This window comes from Anthonomus grandis, chromosome 13, assembly GCF_022605725.1.
Source record: "Anthonomus grandis grandis chromosome 13, icAntGran1.3, whole genome shotgun sequence".
NCBI lineage: Eukaryota > Metazoa > Arthropoda > Insecta > Coleoptera > Curculionidae > Anthonomus > Anthonomus grandis.
This window is the reverse complement of record NC_065558.1, coordinates 26,104,075-26,117,318: the sequence shown is the minus strand read 5'-3', so window position 1 is coordinate 26,117,318 and position 13,244 is coordinate 26,104,075. Positions and strand designations below refer to the sequence as shown.

General features: G+C 33.6%; 1 protein-coding gene across 1 annotated transcript in view; it reads right to left on the bottom strand.

Moving 5' to 3' along the window:
• The window catches only part of LOC126744200 (odorant receptor 4-like), a 103,887-nt gene that overhangs the window by 34,456 nt on the left and 56,187 nt on the right, over nt 1-13,244 (bottom strand). Inside the window, exons 5-6 of the mRNA XM_050451557.1 lie at nt 12,601-12,802; nt 10,409-10,564 (exon numbers count right to left, since the gene is read on the bottom strand). Coding sequence (XP_050307514.1) covers nt 10,409-10,564; nt 12,601-12,802 — 358 coding nt within the window. The remainder of the gene's footprint in view (nt 1-10,408; nt 10,565-12,600; nt 12,803-13,244) is intronic.

The following is a 13,244-nucleotide window of genomic DNA, read 5'->3' as shown; positions in this document are numbered from 1 at the left end:
TATTGTAACACGGCTCAAGGATTGTTGATTAGTTAATCATGACGGTTGTTATAGTAAGCGCTGGAAGCGGCATAGCATTATAAACATAGTTTTTCACATGAAATTAAAAATATCTCAAAAACGGTTACACTTAGGTATAGGACATTATACACAAAATATACCTAGAATTTCACGTGGAAGCCAAAAATGTAAAAATATACAGGGTGTTCCATTAAAAATAACGAAGTTGACACCTACTTCCGGTATAACCGGAAACGTCACAACTGTCAAAATATTTTAGTTGTCTGGCCCCCATCAACTGTGCCATGTTGCCAAATTTTCAAAATATTTGAAAAATTAGTTTCTGAGATATCGATCGCGTCTATTCGTCGTGAGACACCCTGTATAGTATGTCGAAATATAAGAGATTTGTAAATTTAATAAATGTTGGATTCTATTATAAAACTCAAATGGTGTTTCATTATTATCCTGTCTCATTTCAGTCATTTCTATATTTAAAGTATAGGCATCACGCTTATCAGCATAAGCATTAAGTAAAGCGTTTTTAAGTTCCTGCCAATTCGTTATTGAACAAAAGGAGATATTAATTGCGCCTAGATATATTATACTAGATATATAGATATATTATACTATTATACTAGACATCAGATATTCATTTTGAAAATCATTTATATTTATTGCATTGTAAAACTTATTCACGAGTTTCTCTGAAATACTTAAAAATCTAGGAAGAAGTTCGGTTTCGCCGTGAAACTCGGGAACCATATTTAGATATTCCTGTTTTAAAATAGGAACATTGTGAGCTGAAGCTCCTTGGTTAATACGTTCGTTATGCATGTTTAAATCAGTTTCTTTAAAGGAGATCTTGAGCGAAACAAGTTTTTAAATCTTAAAGAAATTTGTGAGCCTGAATTAAAATCCTCTGCATCCGAAGATGATGAACTTTCATATGAGCTATCAAGATTAGATTCTCTAAATGACATATGTACTTACAGCAGAACCAGTATTTTGTCCATGTGCTGTGTTCTCCAATATCCCTTTAAAGTCTTCGTCTCTGGAAACCCTGAACTGGTTGCTGTCACGACGCTGATGTGCTTTAGCGGCGTTGTACTGTTCCTGGATCTTCTCGTTGAGTTACTCAATTCACTCAACTGGTTAGAAGCAAGAAACGACGTAAAGTCTTTAAATCCGCACTCCCGAAATTAAGGTTCACCTCTCAATAAACCGTTAAAACGAACCGTATTTTATTCCTAAATACGTTAAGGAGTCCTAAAAACCGACTGCGCTAATTATATAGTGATGCCACAAAACTTGTTTTTTAAAAAAACTTTATTCAAATAGAAAACGACTAATCTATTACAGAGTTAATTCAGAACTAACTTTTTAAAACAATTAATATAAAAAAGTTAAATCGGGTGAAATGCTGAAACGTTTAATATAAAATAATGAGTAGTAATATAATATGATTACTATTTATAAGGAATATGATGTATAACTTACAGCAAATGTAAATGTATGTTGTCCCGGAGATAAAGAGTCAAACTGAATGATGTTTTTCGCCACGGATGGTTTTCTCTAGACTTCAAAGGAAAACCTGAAGACGAGTTTTTCCTTCGCAAAATAGGTCCAAAAATGGCAGAGAATGGTTGACCTTCCTTTTTAGCGTAAAAGTTATGTGTTTGTACAGGGAGCTGATAAACATGAAAAAATCGAACAATTCATTATCGTTACCTCCTCAAATGAGATAAAGTTGACCAATGTACTCTTATGGAAAATGATAAATTGAGAAAATTTACCACCCATTATTCCCTTTTCTAATTTGCTCATAAAAACTTCGCTCAGAAAGGGGGAAAGAAAAGAGCCCATGGCGAAACCTATAGTAGTTTATTCATGTTATGATAATACATATTTTTTGCACATGCCAATAATACAAAACTTTAAAATGTTAGGGCCTTAAATAAAACAAGAAATACATACATGGCACAGAAGAACTCAATTAACAAATATTAGGTTAGTGGACAAATAGGTTACACATTTAAAAAAACACTAGTTTAAAGACAGCCGCCTGGTTCTACTATGTTTGCTGCCCTACTGTGAAAAATATTTATTTTTCAAGTTACTAATAAATCGTTAAAGTTATAGTTTAGGATTTCCTTAATTGAATAAAAAACGTTAGATTAAAAAAAAACGAAAAATAAAGATTGATGATGATTATGGCCAGTTTTAGGTAACTCTCTTTACAGTCTTTCCCGTAGCCCTTTCCATCGACTATCCTCACACATCGCCTTTACAATGCAAATATTCTATCATTGTTGCGACCCCAAGCCAAAATTGCATGTGAAATTTTACCTTTGACATAAGCATGAAATACGTTTAAAAGAACTTTTTTTAATCGTTTTTGATAAATTATAAGCGAGTAAGCTCCAAAACACAATTCTTTAGCTAGTTGCTTAGTGTGTTTATCCCATGATAGCTTGAGATCAAGATTGACTCCTAAATATCTGACAGTCTCAAGAATGGGTACATCTATAGGCTTCAGACAAAAATACCTTGTTTGTGTTTTTTGTTCGTTAAGACTAAGATGGTTCTTTCGAAGCCATTTTTTGTTCTCGACTGCATCTCATCAGGGTTCCTCACTAGATCAAGTAATATTTTGGCAACATCAACCCCATTTGTGTCGTCAGCAAAATTTAGGTAATTCTGAGTCTCTGTGCTGATTAAATCATTAATAATCCAGGCCCCACCAACACAGAGCTCTGACGCACCCCTAAATTCATGTCAATTAGATCTGACTTATTTTTTTTCTACATTTACATACTGTTTCCTCTCGCCAAGATAAGAGTCTATCCAGTGCCTATTTGCATAATTTCAAAAAACTACTTGAATTTTTGGTTAATGAGATTCTGTCACTCACGGAAGTCCATTTAATCGGTTTTATGTAGTTTATTAATTTATTTTGTAGACCTGTTTTTATTGACTTCTGGTTTATCTACTTTCATGGGTATTTGAAAAGACATTGAGATATAGCTCTGATCTGATAGACCTCTAACATGAGTAATTTTGTGTATCCCATTAGTTAATTTGAGTATGTGTGGAATTAGATTAAAGACAATTATAAATCTGTCAGTTTTATTGTCTGTGGGTTATTTGATTAAAATAGACGTTATAATCTCTTATCAGGTTCATATTTGTTTGCTTCTTACATATTATGTTTTTTGAGAAGGTCACTGAGACTATTGAGGAAGATGTAAAAATTACCATTTACTGAAGATCGATGTAGTGTAGTGTTAACCAGCAGTTAAGTGACTTAACTCCACTGCAGCATCCTCAAAGTGAAGTTCTACAAAGAGTTGAGTTATGTCTGAACGTTGCTCAAATTTATGGCTTGTATGTTATAATGCAGTATAAATAGTGATTAAAAGTTTTATGAATTTGTGGTTTTAATTTAAAGTTTATAATTAATTTTTTAAAGTGGTGAACATTTTCTCTGTAAGTTTTTTGCTTTTGAAAATCATAACGTTTGAGGCTAACGCTTTTTGGCCAAAAAGATGAGTCATACAATTCCTCCTTTTTTATAGGGAGTACACACTCTGAAACATTTATTTTTATTTTGGATGGTTTTACTCTTGACTGTTCTTTGCACCCAATAAAGCTAAAGTCACAGTTTTTTAGGTACTCCTGCAAACCTCCATTTTCATCTTCAGCAGTGCCCATATTTCTTTTTGTGTAGGTTTAATTTTTTTCGTTTTGTTTACCCTCTTTGCGATTATGCCTCTTAGGCACTTCATGTTTTCACCATTTCTTTTTTCATTTTGTAACAAATTCTGGGCGTCCAGGATTCCATCCCGGACATCATGTCCTGTCCGTCCTATAATATGTTCAAGGACTCGGTTTTGTTTACTGTTTGAGGTTATGATACTGTTTTCATCTAATTTTGGTTGGCATCACTGACTGCAAACGAACTATCAGACTATTACCTGAAGTTAGCACCCTAGTTTTTGCTGTCAGCTTTCCGGCCTTGCCCGGTTGACGTAGGCGGTGGCAGTATGTTTACATTTAGGTTACGGAATATCGACGAGGGAGCGGAGAGAGGAGATTAATTTCTGCCGCGATATCGTGGTTATCGCAGGTGGTTGTGTTTTTAGAGCATTGTTTAGATTTTCCAAATCAGCTAACTAGTATTTTAGTATTAGTATTTTTAGTATTTAGACCTATAGGTCTTTGGATTCTATAGCTTCAGTTACAGCTGTATTCAATTCATGATTGCGGCCATTTCTAGCACAGGTCAGACGCTGATTTTACGATTTACTATCACTAATCACTATCATTGTACTGAATCTCAGTGACCAAAACTGGTGAAACATAGATTCACAATATTATAACATTTACAGATTCACCATATTTTTAAGTTTTATCTACGTCAGATTGGCAATATTTGCACTTTTTATCAGCAGCATCCGACGTTTCATCTTCACCAGGTGCCATGTTGAACTAATATCTATTACCTATAAAATTTTTAGTTAAATTAAAAAAAGTTCTGATCTAACGATAGAAGATAAATAAACTTGTTAATAATCAGTTTAGGGAAAATAGTTAAGTAAGTCTTCTACTAGGTCTTTGCATTCTAACGATATACTTGAAAACAATTTTTAACGTCAAGAGAGAGTAAAATGGCGTTACTAGGAATACTGACATTCTTTAAATAGTCTGCAAAGTCTATTGAATTCTTAATTGAAAACTCATTATTAAATCCGGTTACATCTCTTAGGGTGCCGTTCAGCTAAGAAGATAATTTATAGCACAGCGAAATGATGAATGACACCACAGGTGTGTCATTCGTATTTCATATTTCTGTACTTTTGGTAAGCCATATAGTGTAGGGATTCTAAGGTTCATAGGTAGGAAGTTCACAACTTGGATTTACTAGAATCAAAGTATTCCAAAATTAAGAGGCACCAATCAAAACAAATCTTGACCTTTATAAAGAAGTTAAATGCCAGATATTTGCTCACTGAAACAAACTCATCACTAGCCAGAAATTCCGAGACTTTATCAACGTTATTAGCCTTATGCATGACTATCAAGCAAGAGCCCTTATCGGTCTTAGTGATTAAAATATTGTGAGTATTAATTTAAATAAGGATTAAAGGGGTGTTTTATCTGGACCCTCTGAATTAAGAAAATTAATAATTTTAGCCATGGCAATATTCCTATTAGAGATATCTTTACACTGAATAATATTTTACGCTTCCACCGATAGGACTTCTTTAACTTTTTGTCTAGTAGTAGTAGTACCAGACGAAGAGAAGGAGTAAGGGTGAGGGAGCTAGAGCTCGGCAAGTAGGCATAAAAAGTCCCTTTTCGCCAACCTCAGAATCACCCACCCGTACGCCTCCAGTCGGTCATTCACTGAGTCGGCCCGTCCTTTTAATAAACGCTTGCACATTGTCCCAGTCCATTTCTTTAAGATCTTCGCATTGGAGTATCGTTGCTCCGAAAGTTTTCTTTCTCAGGCGACTCCACCTATCACAGATACCTAGTATGTGGTATGAAGTCTCCTCCCCTATACCGCAATTCGGACAGAGCAGTCTTTCTTTTATACCAAGAAGGAGTCTATTTAGACAGTTATGCCCAGTCAGGATAACTTTTTGTCTATATAATAATAATAATAATAATAATAATAATAATAATAATAAATCATTTTATTGTTCTATAACATTTACATAGTTTATAATATTTACATACATATAACACTGGAACAAAAGGCTTTTTATTCAGCATCCCTCCCAATGAAGGGGCTGTTAAAGCCATTGCTATACACTTTTCATTATAGCACTCAAATAACCTTCACAATAATTCCTCAATTTCTGCCAGTAACCCAATTATATATAAAGTAGGCAAAAAGACTTACATTAAACCAAACTAACAATGTGGACGAATAATAATATTATTATCTACATCTACCCTAGATCTGCTAAACTCAATGATAAAAATCTAAATTTGCTAAAGGAGTTGCTGCCTGATTTTATTTTTTAAATACACAACAGAAAAATTAAATGTATTAATTTTGAATTTATTAAGGGTTGAGGCTATGTTATATGAAAATCCCTTTTTGAAAGACTCTTTATTGTGTCTTGGGATTGTAAAAATATGTTTTCTTCGTATATTAAGATTATGGATATCCGTACGGTATACTACTTTCTTATTAAGATAAATAGGACATTTATATTTAACAATATTATAAAAAAAGCAAGCCGAGTGCAATATTCTTCTATTGTACATAGAAAGCCAATTAAGTTCCCTGAGCTTATGTGATACACGCTGCCTTCGTCTAATGCCGCATATAAATCGTATACAAGAGTTTTGTACTTTCTGCACTCTTTTAGCCTGAGTTGTGTCCAAATAGGGCCCATAAACGCTATCAGCAAAATTAAAATGTGACAACACAAGTGCTTCACACAATTCTATTTTTGTTTTCCTTTCTAAAGAATGTCGGTGGGGAAAAAGGGATTTCAGGGCTAAGTAAGATTTTTTAATACATGAAGTTATATGTTCATCAAATTTAAGCTTATTATCAATTATTAAACCTAGGTTCCTTGAAGAGTTTTTAAAAGAGATATTACACTGCCCAATAGTGAGTCTTAATTTATTATAAATTATTTCTCGAAGTCTTTCACTGCAGAAAAGTAAAGCCACTGACTTTTGTGGATTTAATTTTAATAAATGATCTTCCGATAGTGCGTTAAGAGTTTTAAGATCTATGTTTGGTCTAAAATTTGCCTCTACAGCATCCTCCGGCTTAAACGAGTATATTGATTGTATGTCATCGGCGTAAAAATGATATTTGCAAAACTTTAAGGATGCTATAAAATTAGACGTATAAATGGTAAAAAGAAGAGAGCCCAAGACACTTCCCTGAGGAACACTAGCAAAAATAGACATAAGTTTGGAAAATGTACTATCAAGCGTTACTCTTTGCGTCCTTTTACTTAAAAACGACTTAACCAAAGCTTGGGCATTAACACCAAAACCACAATAAGATAATATGGCTAGTAAAATATCATAATTTAGCATATCAAAGGCACGAGAATAATCCAGGAGCACCAATACGCTTGCCTTACTCTCGTCTTGTGCACCAGTAAGTTGATCCGTAACATCCGCAAGTGCTGTCGTACAGCTGTGACCACGGCGAAATCCTGATTGTTTTTCTGGCAAAAGGTTGTTGGACCACACGAAGCCTGAAATTTGGGACGCCATAACCTTTTCCAGAATTTTAGACATAGATGGTAAAATAGAAATGGATCTAAGTTGACTATAGGTCTCAGGATTACTCACTTTAGGAAGCGGAACCACTATAGCAGATTTCCAATCACTTGGAAAAACTGAATCTCGTAAACAACAATTTATTAAGTGGGTCAGGTAAGGTATAACAAAGGGGCAGCATAATATTAAAAAAGTGCTATTAATATTGTCACTTCCAGATGCAGTTGACTTCATGTTAAGTATAATATTAGAAATAGTTTCCTCAGTAACCTGAGTAAAATTAAATTCCTTATTTGTTTTTTTGTTTTTTTTATAAAAATCCAAGAGTTCAGGTTTTGGAGAAATAGTAGAGTTAGCTGCATTGACAAATTGCGTGTTGATTTCATTAAGATTTCTTAGCTGATCTGGTATTGTATTTATTTTTTTATTTATGATGCCAACTTTTTTTAATTCCGCCCATTTTTCTTTTGCATTACAGTTTGAAAGCTTAATATTTAGATATGTTTTTTTTTCAGCTCGAAATGCTGATGTAAATGTATTCCGAAGCTGTTTATAGTATTCCCAATGTTCTGGCAAACGTGAATGACAAAAGCGATTAAGTGCATCAGTCCTTAACTTTTTTAATAATTTCAAATTATCCGTGAACCACGGGCAGTATGGTTTTTTATTGTTTGTTTTTCTAGTTTTAAGAGGAGCATGTGCATTAAGTAGGGTTGTTAATTTTGACGTAATAAAGTTAACTTTTTTATCAACTGTATCTAAGTTATAAATTTCATTCCAAGCGATCATTTCTAAATCCATTTGAAATTCAGCCAAATTATTTTTTTTTAAATTTCTATAAACCACTGTCGAGCTCGGTGGAGCCTCATTTTGAAAAGGAATTTTACATCTTGTGAGAAGATGATCCGAAATATTAAGATCTTCTACCTCAGTATTAATTTTGAAATCACTATCAAAACAGATTAAATCTATAATACTTTGGGTTTTTTTAGTCAATCTAGTTGGCTCAGAAACATATTGACTTAGATTAAAAGTGTGTAAAATATTATTTAATGTACTGGTGTTTGCAGAACTGTCATCCAAGAAATCAATATTAAAATCACCCAAGCACAATATTTTATTGGTAGTCGTAAAAAACTGTAAAAGAGTATCCTCAAAGCAAGCAAAGAACTCATTACAATTGGTATTGAGTGGCCTGTATATTACCCCTATCAAAAGACTCGAGCCATCAACAAGAACCTTAATCCAGATATGCCCCAGAAAATTTAATGTTTGATTTATACATAATTTATATTTTAGGAAACTTTTCATATAAACAGCCACTCCTCCCCCTCGCGAAGGTCTGTCTTGCCGCTTATACTATAGCCGCTCTGTAGTTAATCTACCTACAATAGAATTATCCTAAAAAAACATTTAGTAGAACAAAATATACATATGTTTAAATATTCATTAACAAAATAATATTGGAGATAACCAGCTTATTACTCTCTTTACTGGGATTTTGTAAACTTACTTATTAAGTATCAACAATAAAAAAAGTTTTTGCAGTTTCAGTTTAATTACCCTAAAAATTATACTTAAATTAGCCCCATCACACACCCACAAAAGCTACGGTAAATTTTAACTTTTACGGTAAACCTAAACTTTTTAGATACAATAGAAGCAACTTTTTCGGCCAAATCTGACAAGAATTTTTCATTTAAAACACTACTTATTATTGTTTTTATTTCTCGGATGTCTATTGATGATAGACCCATTTTGGCGGCAAACACATAAAAGATGCAATCTCAATTTATGGGGTTTATGCAACGTTAATCCTGGTGAAAATACAAAAAACAGCAGACCAGAGCACCAAAGAATCACTTAAACTGCTATATAATCACTTAGTAGGTAACTTTTTAAACCTTAGTTATAATCAAAACTTTACAAAGCAACCGCGAGCCTGTGTTACTCAAGCTCAACTTTTGGGAGAAAATAAATTTTAAGTTTAGATTTAAAATATTTTCCTCTTCTGAGATGAATGACACATTAGAAAGGTTAAGAAAACGATGCTGGATCGAAAACTATTGCTTACCTAGCTTCCCTTTTACTTCTTTGGTTGGCTCTTTTTCTCTGTATATTTATGGATTTTTAAGAATATGTCAGCATTTTTTTTATTTTTAGTCTTTTCTTAGTCTACAGTACGGTGTTTTTACCGAACAATTCTACTTCATCTTTAAACTCATAATCTAATGAAGAGCTTACCATTATTACAAAGGTGAGTTTTAGGCTTAAAGTAAAATATAGGAATTTAAGGTTCATTATGTTAAGGTTCCTATATTGTTGTTTAATCTCTTCTTTAAGCCAGATTATTCTTGCTACATTCAGTGCTTTCTCCGATGATTCTGTTTGGGTGGTGGATTTAATGTTAACAAACCTAGGGGTGACTTTCCTTGAAATTCAAGTTTGGAAGAACCATATCTTTAGGCAAAGGCTAATGATGACTCTCTAAACTCTCTTGGTATGATGATGAGAATTATAATTATTCCACATGCAAAAAAAATGAATCGAATTATGACTGTTGTGGTACAAGAAATAAGCCCAAGTTTATCTTTCTGCAATCTCATTCTCCCAATCCGACTAATGCGTCGAGTCAAATTTGCCAAGATCGAACGATGTGAAATCCGTTTGCGTTCGTTAAACGATTTATATCTTCTATAACGCCACGTATACGAGCTGCCAATGGCTTATTGTTGTACAATGTACAATATAGATTTTTATATCAAATTCGACGAAATATGTTCTTGATTCAATAATTTGTGATCGGTTCCCGGACCATAGGAATAATTATTGACTAAAATTTACGAACAGACATCTAAGAAGAGTTAATTAGCTCTACAAACACGTTGCACGCTATTTTTCACATGTACAAGGGAATATTCAGATGAACTTTGTTAAATTACATTATTTTATTTATATATGTACAGTAATTATTGATATCATTCTGGAAAGATACAGTACTTCACGAGGAAGAAAATGTCTTCTTTCTAAAATTCAGAAGGAAAGCCGGATTTTGGCCTTAGATATAAAAAAAACTTGCTAAAAATATTCTAAGCTGAAGCTTAAACAGTAATCTTATGCGAAACTTTAAATTATATTTTCTTACCATTAAAAATGTAACCAAAGAAATAACTCCAAACGTTTCAGACTTTAGAGCAAGTGGTCGTTGAGATCTTAAAATAATTAGCTGTAGGCTTTTTTGCAATCTGATTGGCGCTTTATACCAAGCACTTGAATAAGCTGCGTTGGCGGTGAAAGCACTCTAAAATAATAAAGTAAATGTATTTACAAAATTAAACTATGCGGCGTAATTCTTTTTTTCATAGTTTTATGCAGCAACGATACACCGCGAATATATAAACTGTTCTACGTCATTCCAGAATAATCCCGGTAACGCAAGCGGGCACACGACATTTCTGGAGGTACGTGGAAAGTAAGTGAACCTTCTGAAACCATGGTCTCTAGCTAGTATATAAGAAGCCCTCGCCACTAGGAGGCCAGTTCAATACTGGCGCAACTTTTAAATCGAAATAAATAGTAGTAAATGAATACAGTATACAGTAAAGACTATTAGAAAGAAATATTTGTAGTAGTCTTTAGTCATTTTGTTTAGTGCGGATGTGTGGAATAAATCAGTTGACTATTTTTGTGCATGGAATGTTTTAATTCACACCGTAAAAAATTGTTAAAAACTGTACAATAGTATCATAAGTAAGATCGGATTTGAACATTAGTAAAGGACATTGGTGAAAAATAAATAATAATGAACTGGGAAATTGAGTAAAGTTTGTGATGCTGCCATGTGCAAAAAATATCTTCCCAAAAAGCAATATGTTATGAGTTATGACTGGAACATGTCTACCACACGCAGTTGAAAAATCCTTGGCAAAAGTTAGGACAGTCCTTGAAAGAATTTGAAGCTGATATATAAGTTTTGTTTGACTAAAATATACAGATGTCCACGAAAGAATCATAAAACATGGAACATTTGGCAGTTCAAGCATTCCTGGACTATAGAAAAGGATATAAACTTTGATACCCGAACGAAATAAGAAAGTTTTAAATGGCTGCGTTATTAGCAAGACGACAAATGGTTAAATAGTCATGTTCAAACCTGGAACACATGACGAGGCTGTTGGTAAAGAAATAGCAGTTGGAAAGACCCGTGTTGGGAGAAATATTCTTGTGAGAGTAATGAATGTCAATCATTATCCTGTGTTATTAAAGAAGGACACCGAATTAGAATAATGACCTGCAGTTTCAGCAATACTTCGACAAGTTGCGCCTGTGGAAACCAACCGGAAAGCCATTTCAAAAGAATTGGAAGAACTTGTATCGGCATCAGGCACCGGTCTAAGGACAGACCACAGGAGGAGGCTGAGGCATTTGGTCCATAGATATCGAGATGGTTTTGATACTGGGAAGAAAGAAAGGATCAACATAGTCCAGCACAAAATCAATACGGGAAATGCTCGTTCCATCAGGCAGACAGGTTGAAGACTACCAGTGGCCAAGAAAGATAAGGATAATAATAAGAGAGTAAGCCAAGGAAGGCATCATAGAACCATCAACAGTATTCTTCTTTACCAGTACCTGTAGTACTGTTGATTAAAAAGGGCAGATTCTATTTTTAAGATTGATGACACTTTGAACACTCTGGCCGATTAAAGATCTTTTCCACGGTAGATCTTAAAAGTGAATACTTGCAAATTGCCGAAAAGGACTGGTGTTGTGTTCTTAGTGAGCTGCGATGCAAGATCGGATAAAGGACACATATGATTTCAATGCAAAGACCAGAGGTATAAAAATGCTGACTTGGTTTGACTTTATGACATTTAAAGACCAAAGGATCTGTCACCAAAACTTTAATCATTCTGGAATAGAGGCTATACAAAGTGCTGGAAGTCATCAACGATGTTGTGTTTAGAATACAACGAGTTGTGGCAAACCCAGAGTCGGATTTAATATTTTATGAACTCATCGCCCATTATTGTAATGCACGAAAGAGTCGGTAGGGCCTGATCTGTGAACTGCAGCAAGGCCGGTGTTCTGCTTGATCTGAGTATGCTTTGGCATATGATGTGACTAAGGATTTACAAATGCCAGATAAAATAAAAAAGTAGAGGATAGGATATTCGAATTAAGAATTTGAATTGGCCCCACAATACTGCCACTTGGTATTAATTAATTTCAGTTACTCTCATAGAAAATAGTTGTGTCATTCAAATATATTTTTTCTTTTTTGATGTGAAATTAAGAATTAAAACGGACTTTAGTAAAAATGTAAATTATACTTACTTTATCAGTAATACATTGTCCATAAAAGCAAGTAATAAATAGCAGTACCAGCCATCCAGTTAGATGAGCCATATATCTTAATTTATCTGCATAACTTTCTAATTTTAATATAAAAAAAAGTATTAGTCCAAATATCATCGATGTTATTGAAATGTGAACTAGGATTAGTAATTTAAAAACATCAAATACTCTTTCGGCGTAGCTACAAAACAAAAAAAAACAAAATAGGAAATAGTAATGCCAATTATGATCTCTATGATAAAAATTATCATTTGTCATATATATTTATTTTTCATAATTTGCATCATATATAAACTATCGTCACGAGCCTGGTAGGAATATCCATTATCTTTGAACAACAAACATGTCGACAACATGTCCAACATTAAAGGCTTGGGATGAACCGTAGCCGATCGATAGTTCTAGCCTGGACACTTATCCCCGCTTCCATCGATACCTCACAACAGAAGCCGAAATCATGCGAGGCGACGACCGCATCGCGATGGCAAAAATTCCGCGCTGGGGCACATATTTTGCGATGATTCGAAATAATATTTTACTGCAGTTATTATTGTAGTTTATAGTAAGATTACGCATTTAAAATTTTAAAGTACCAAACTATTTTGATACTCGCTTTGAGTTTT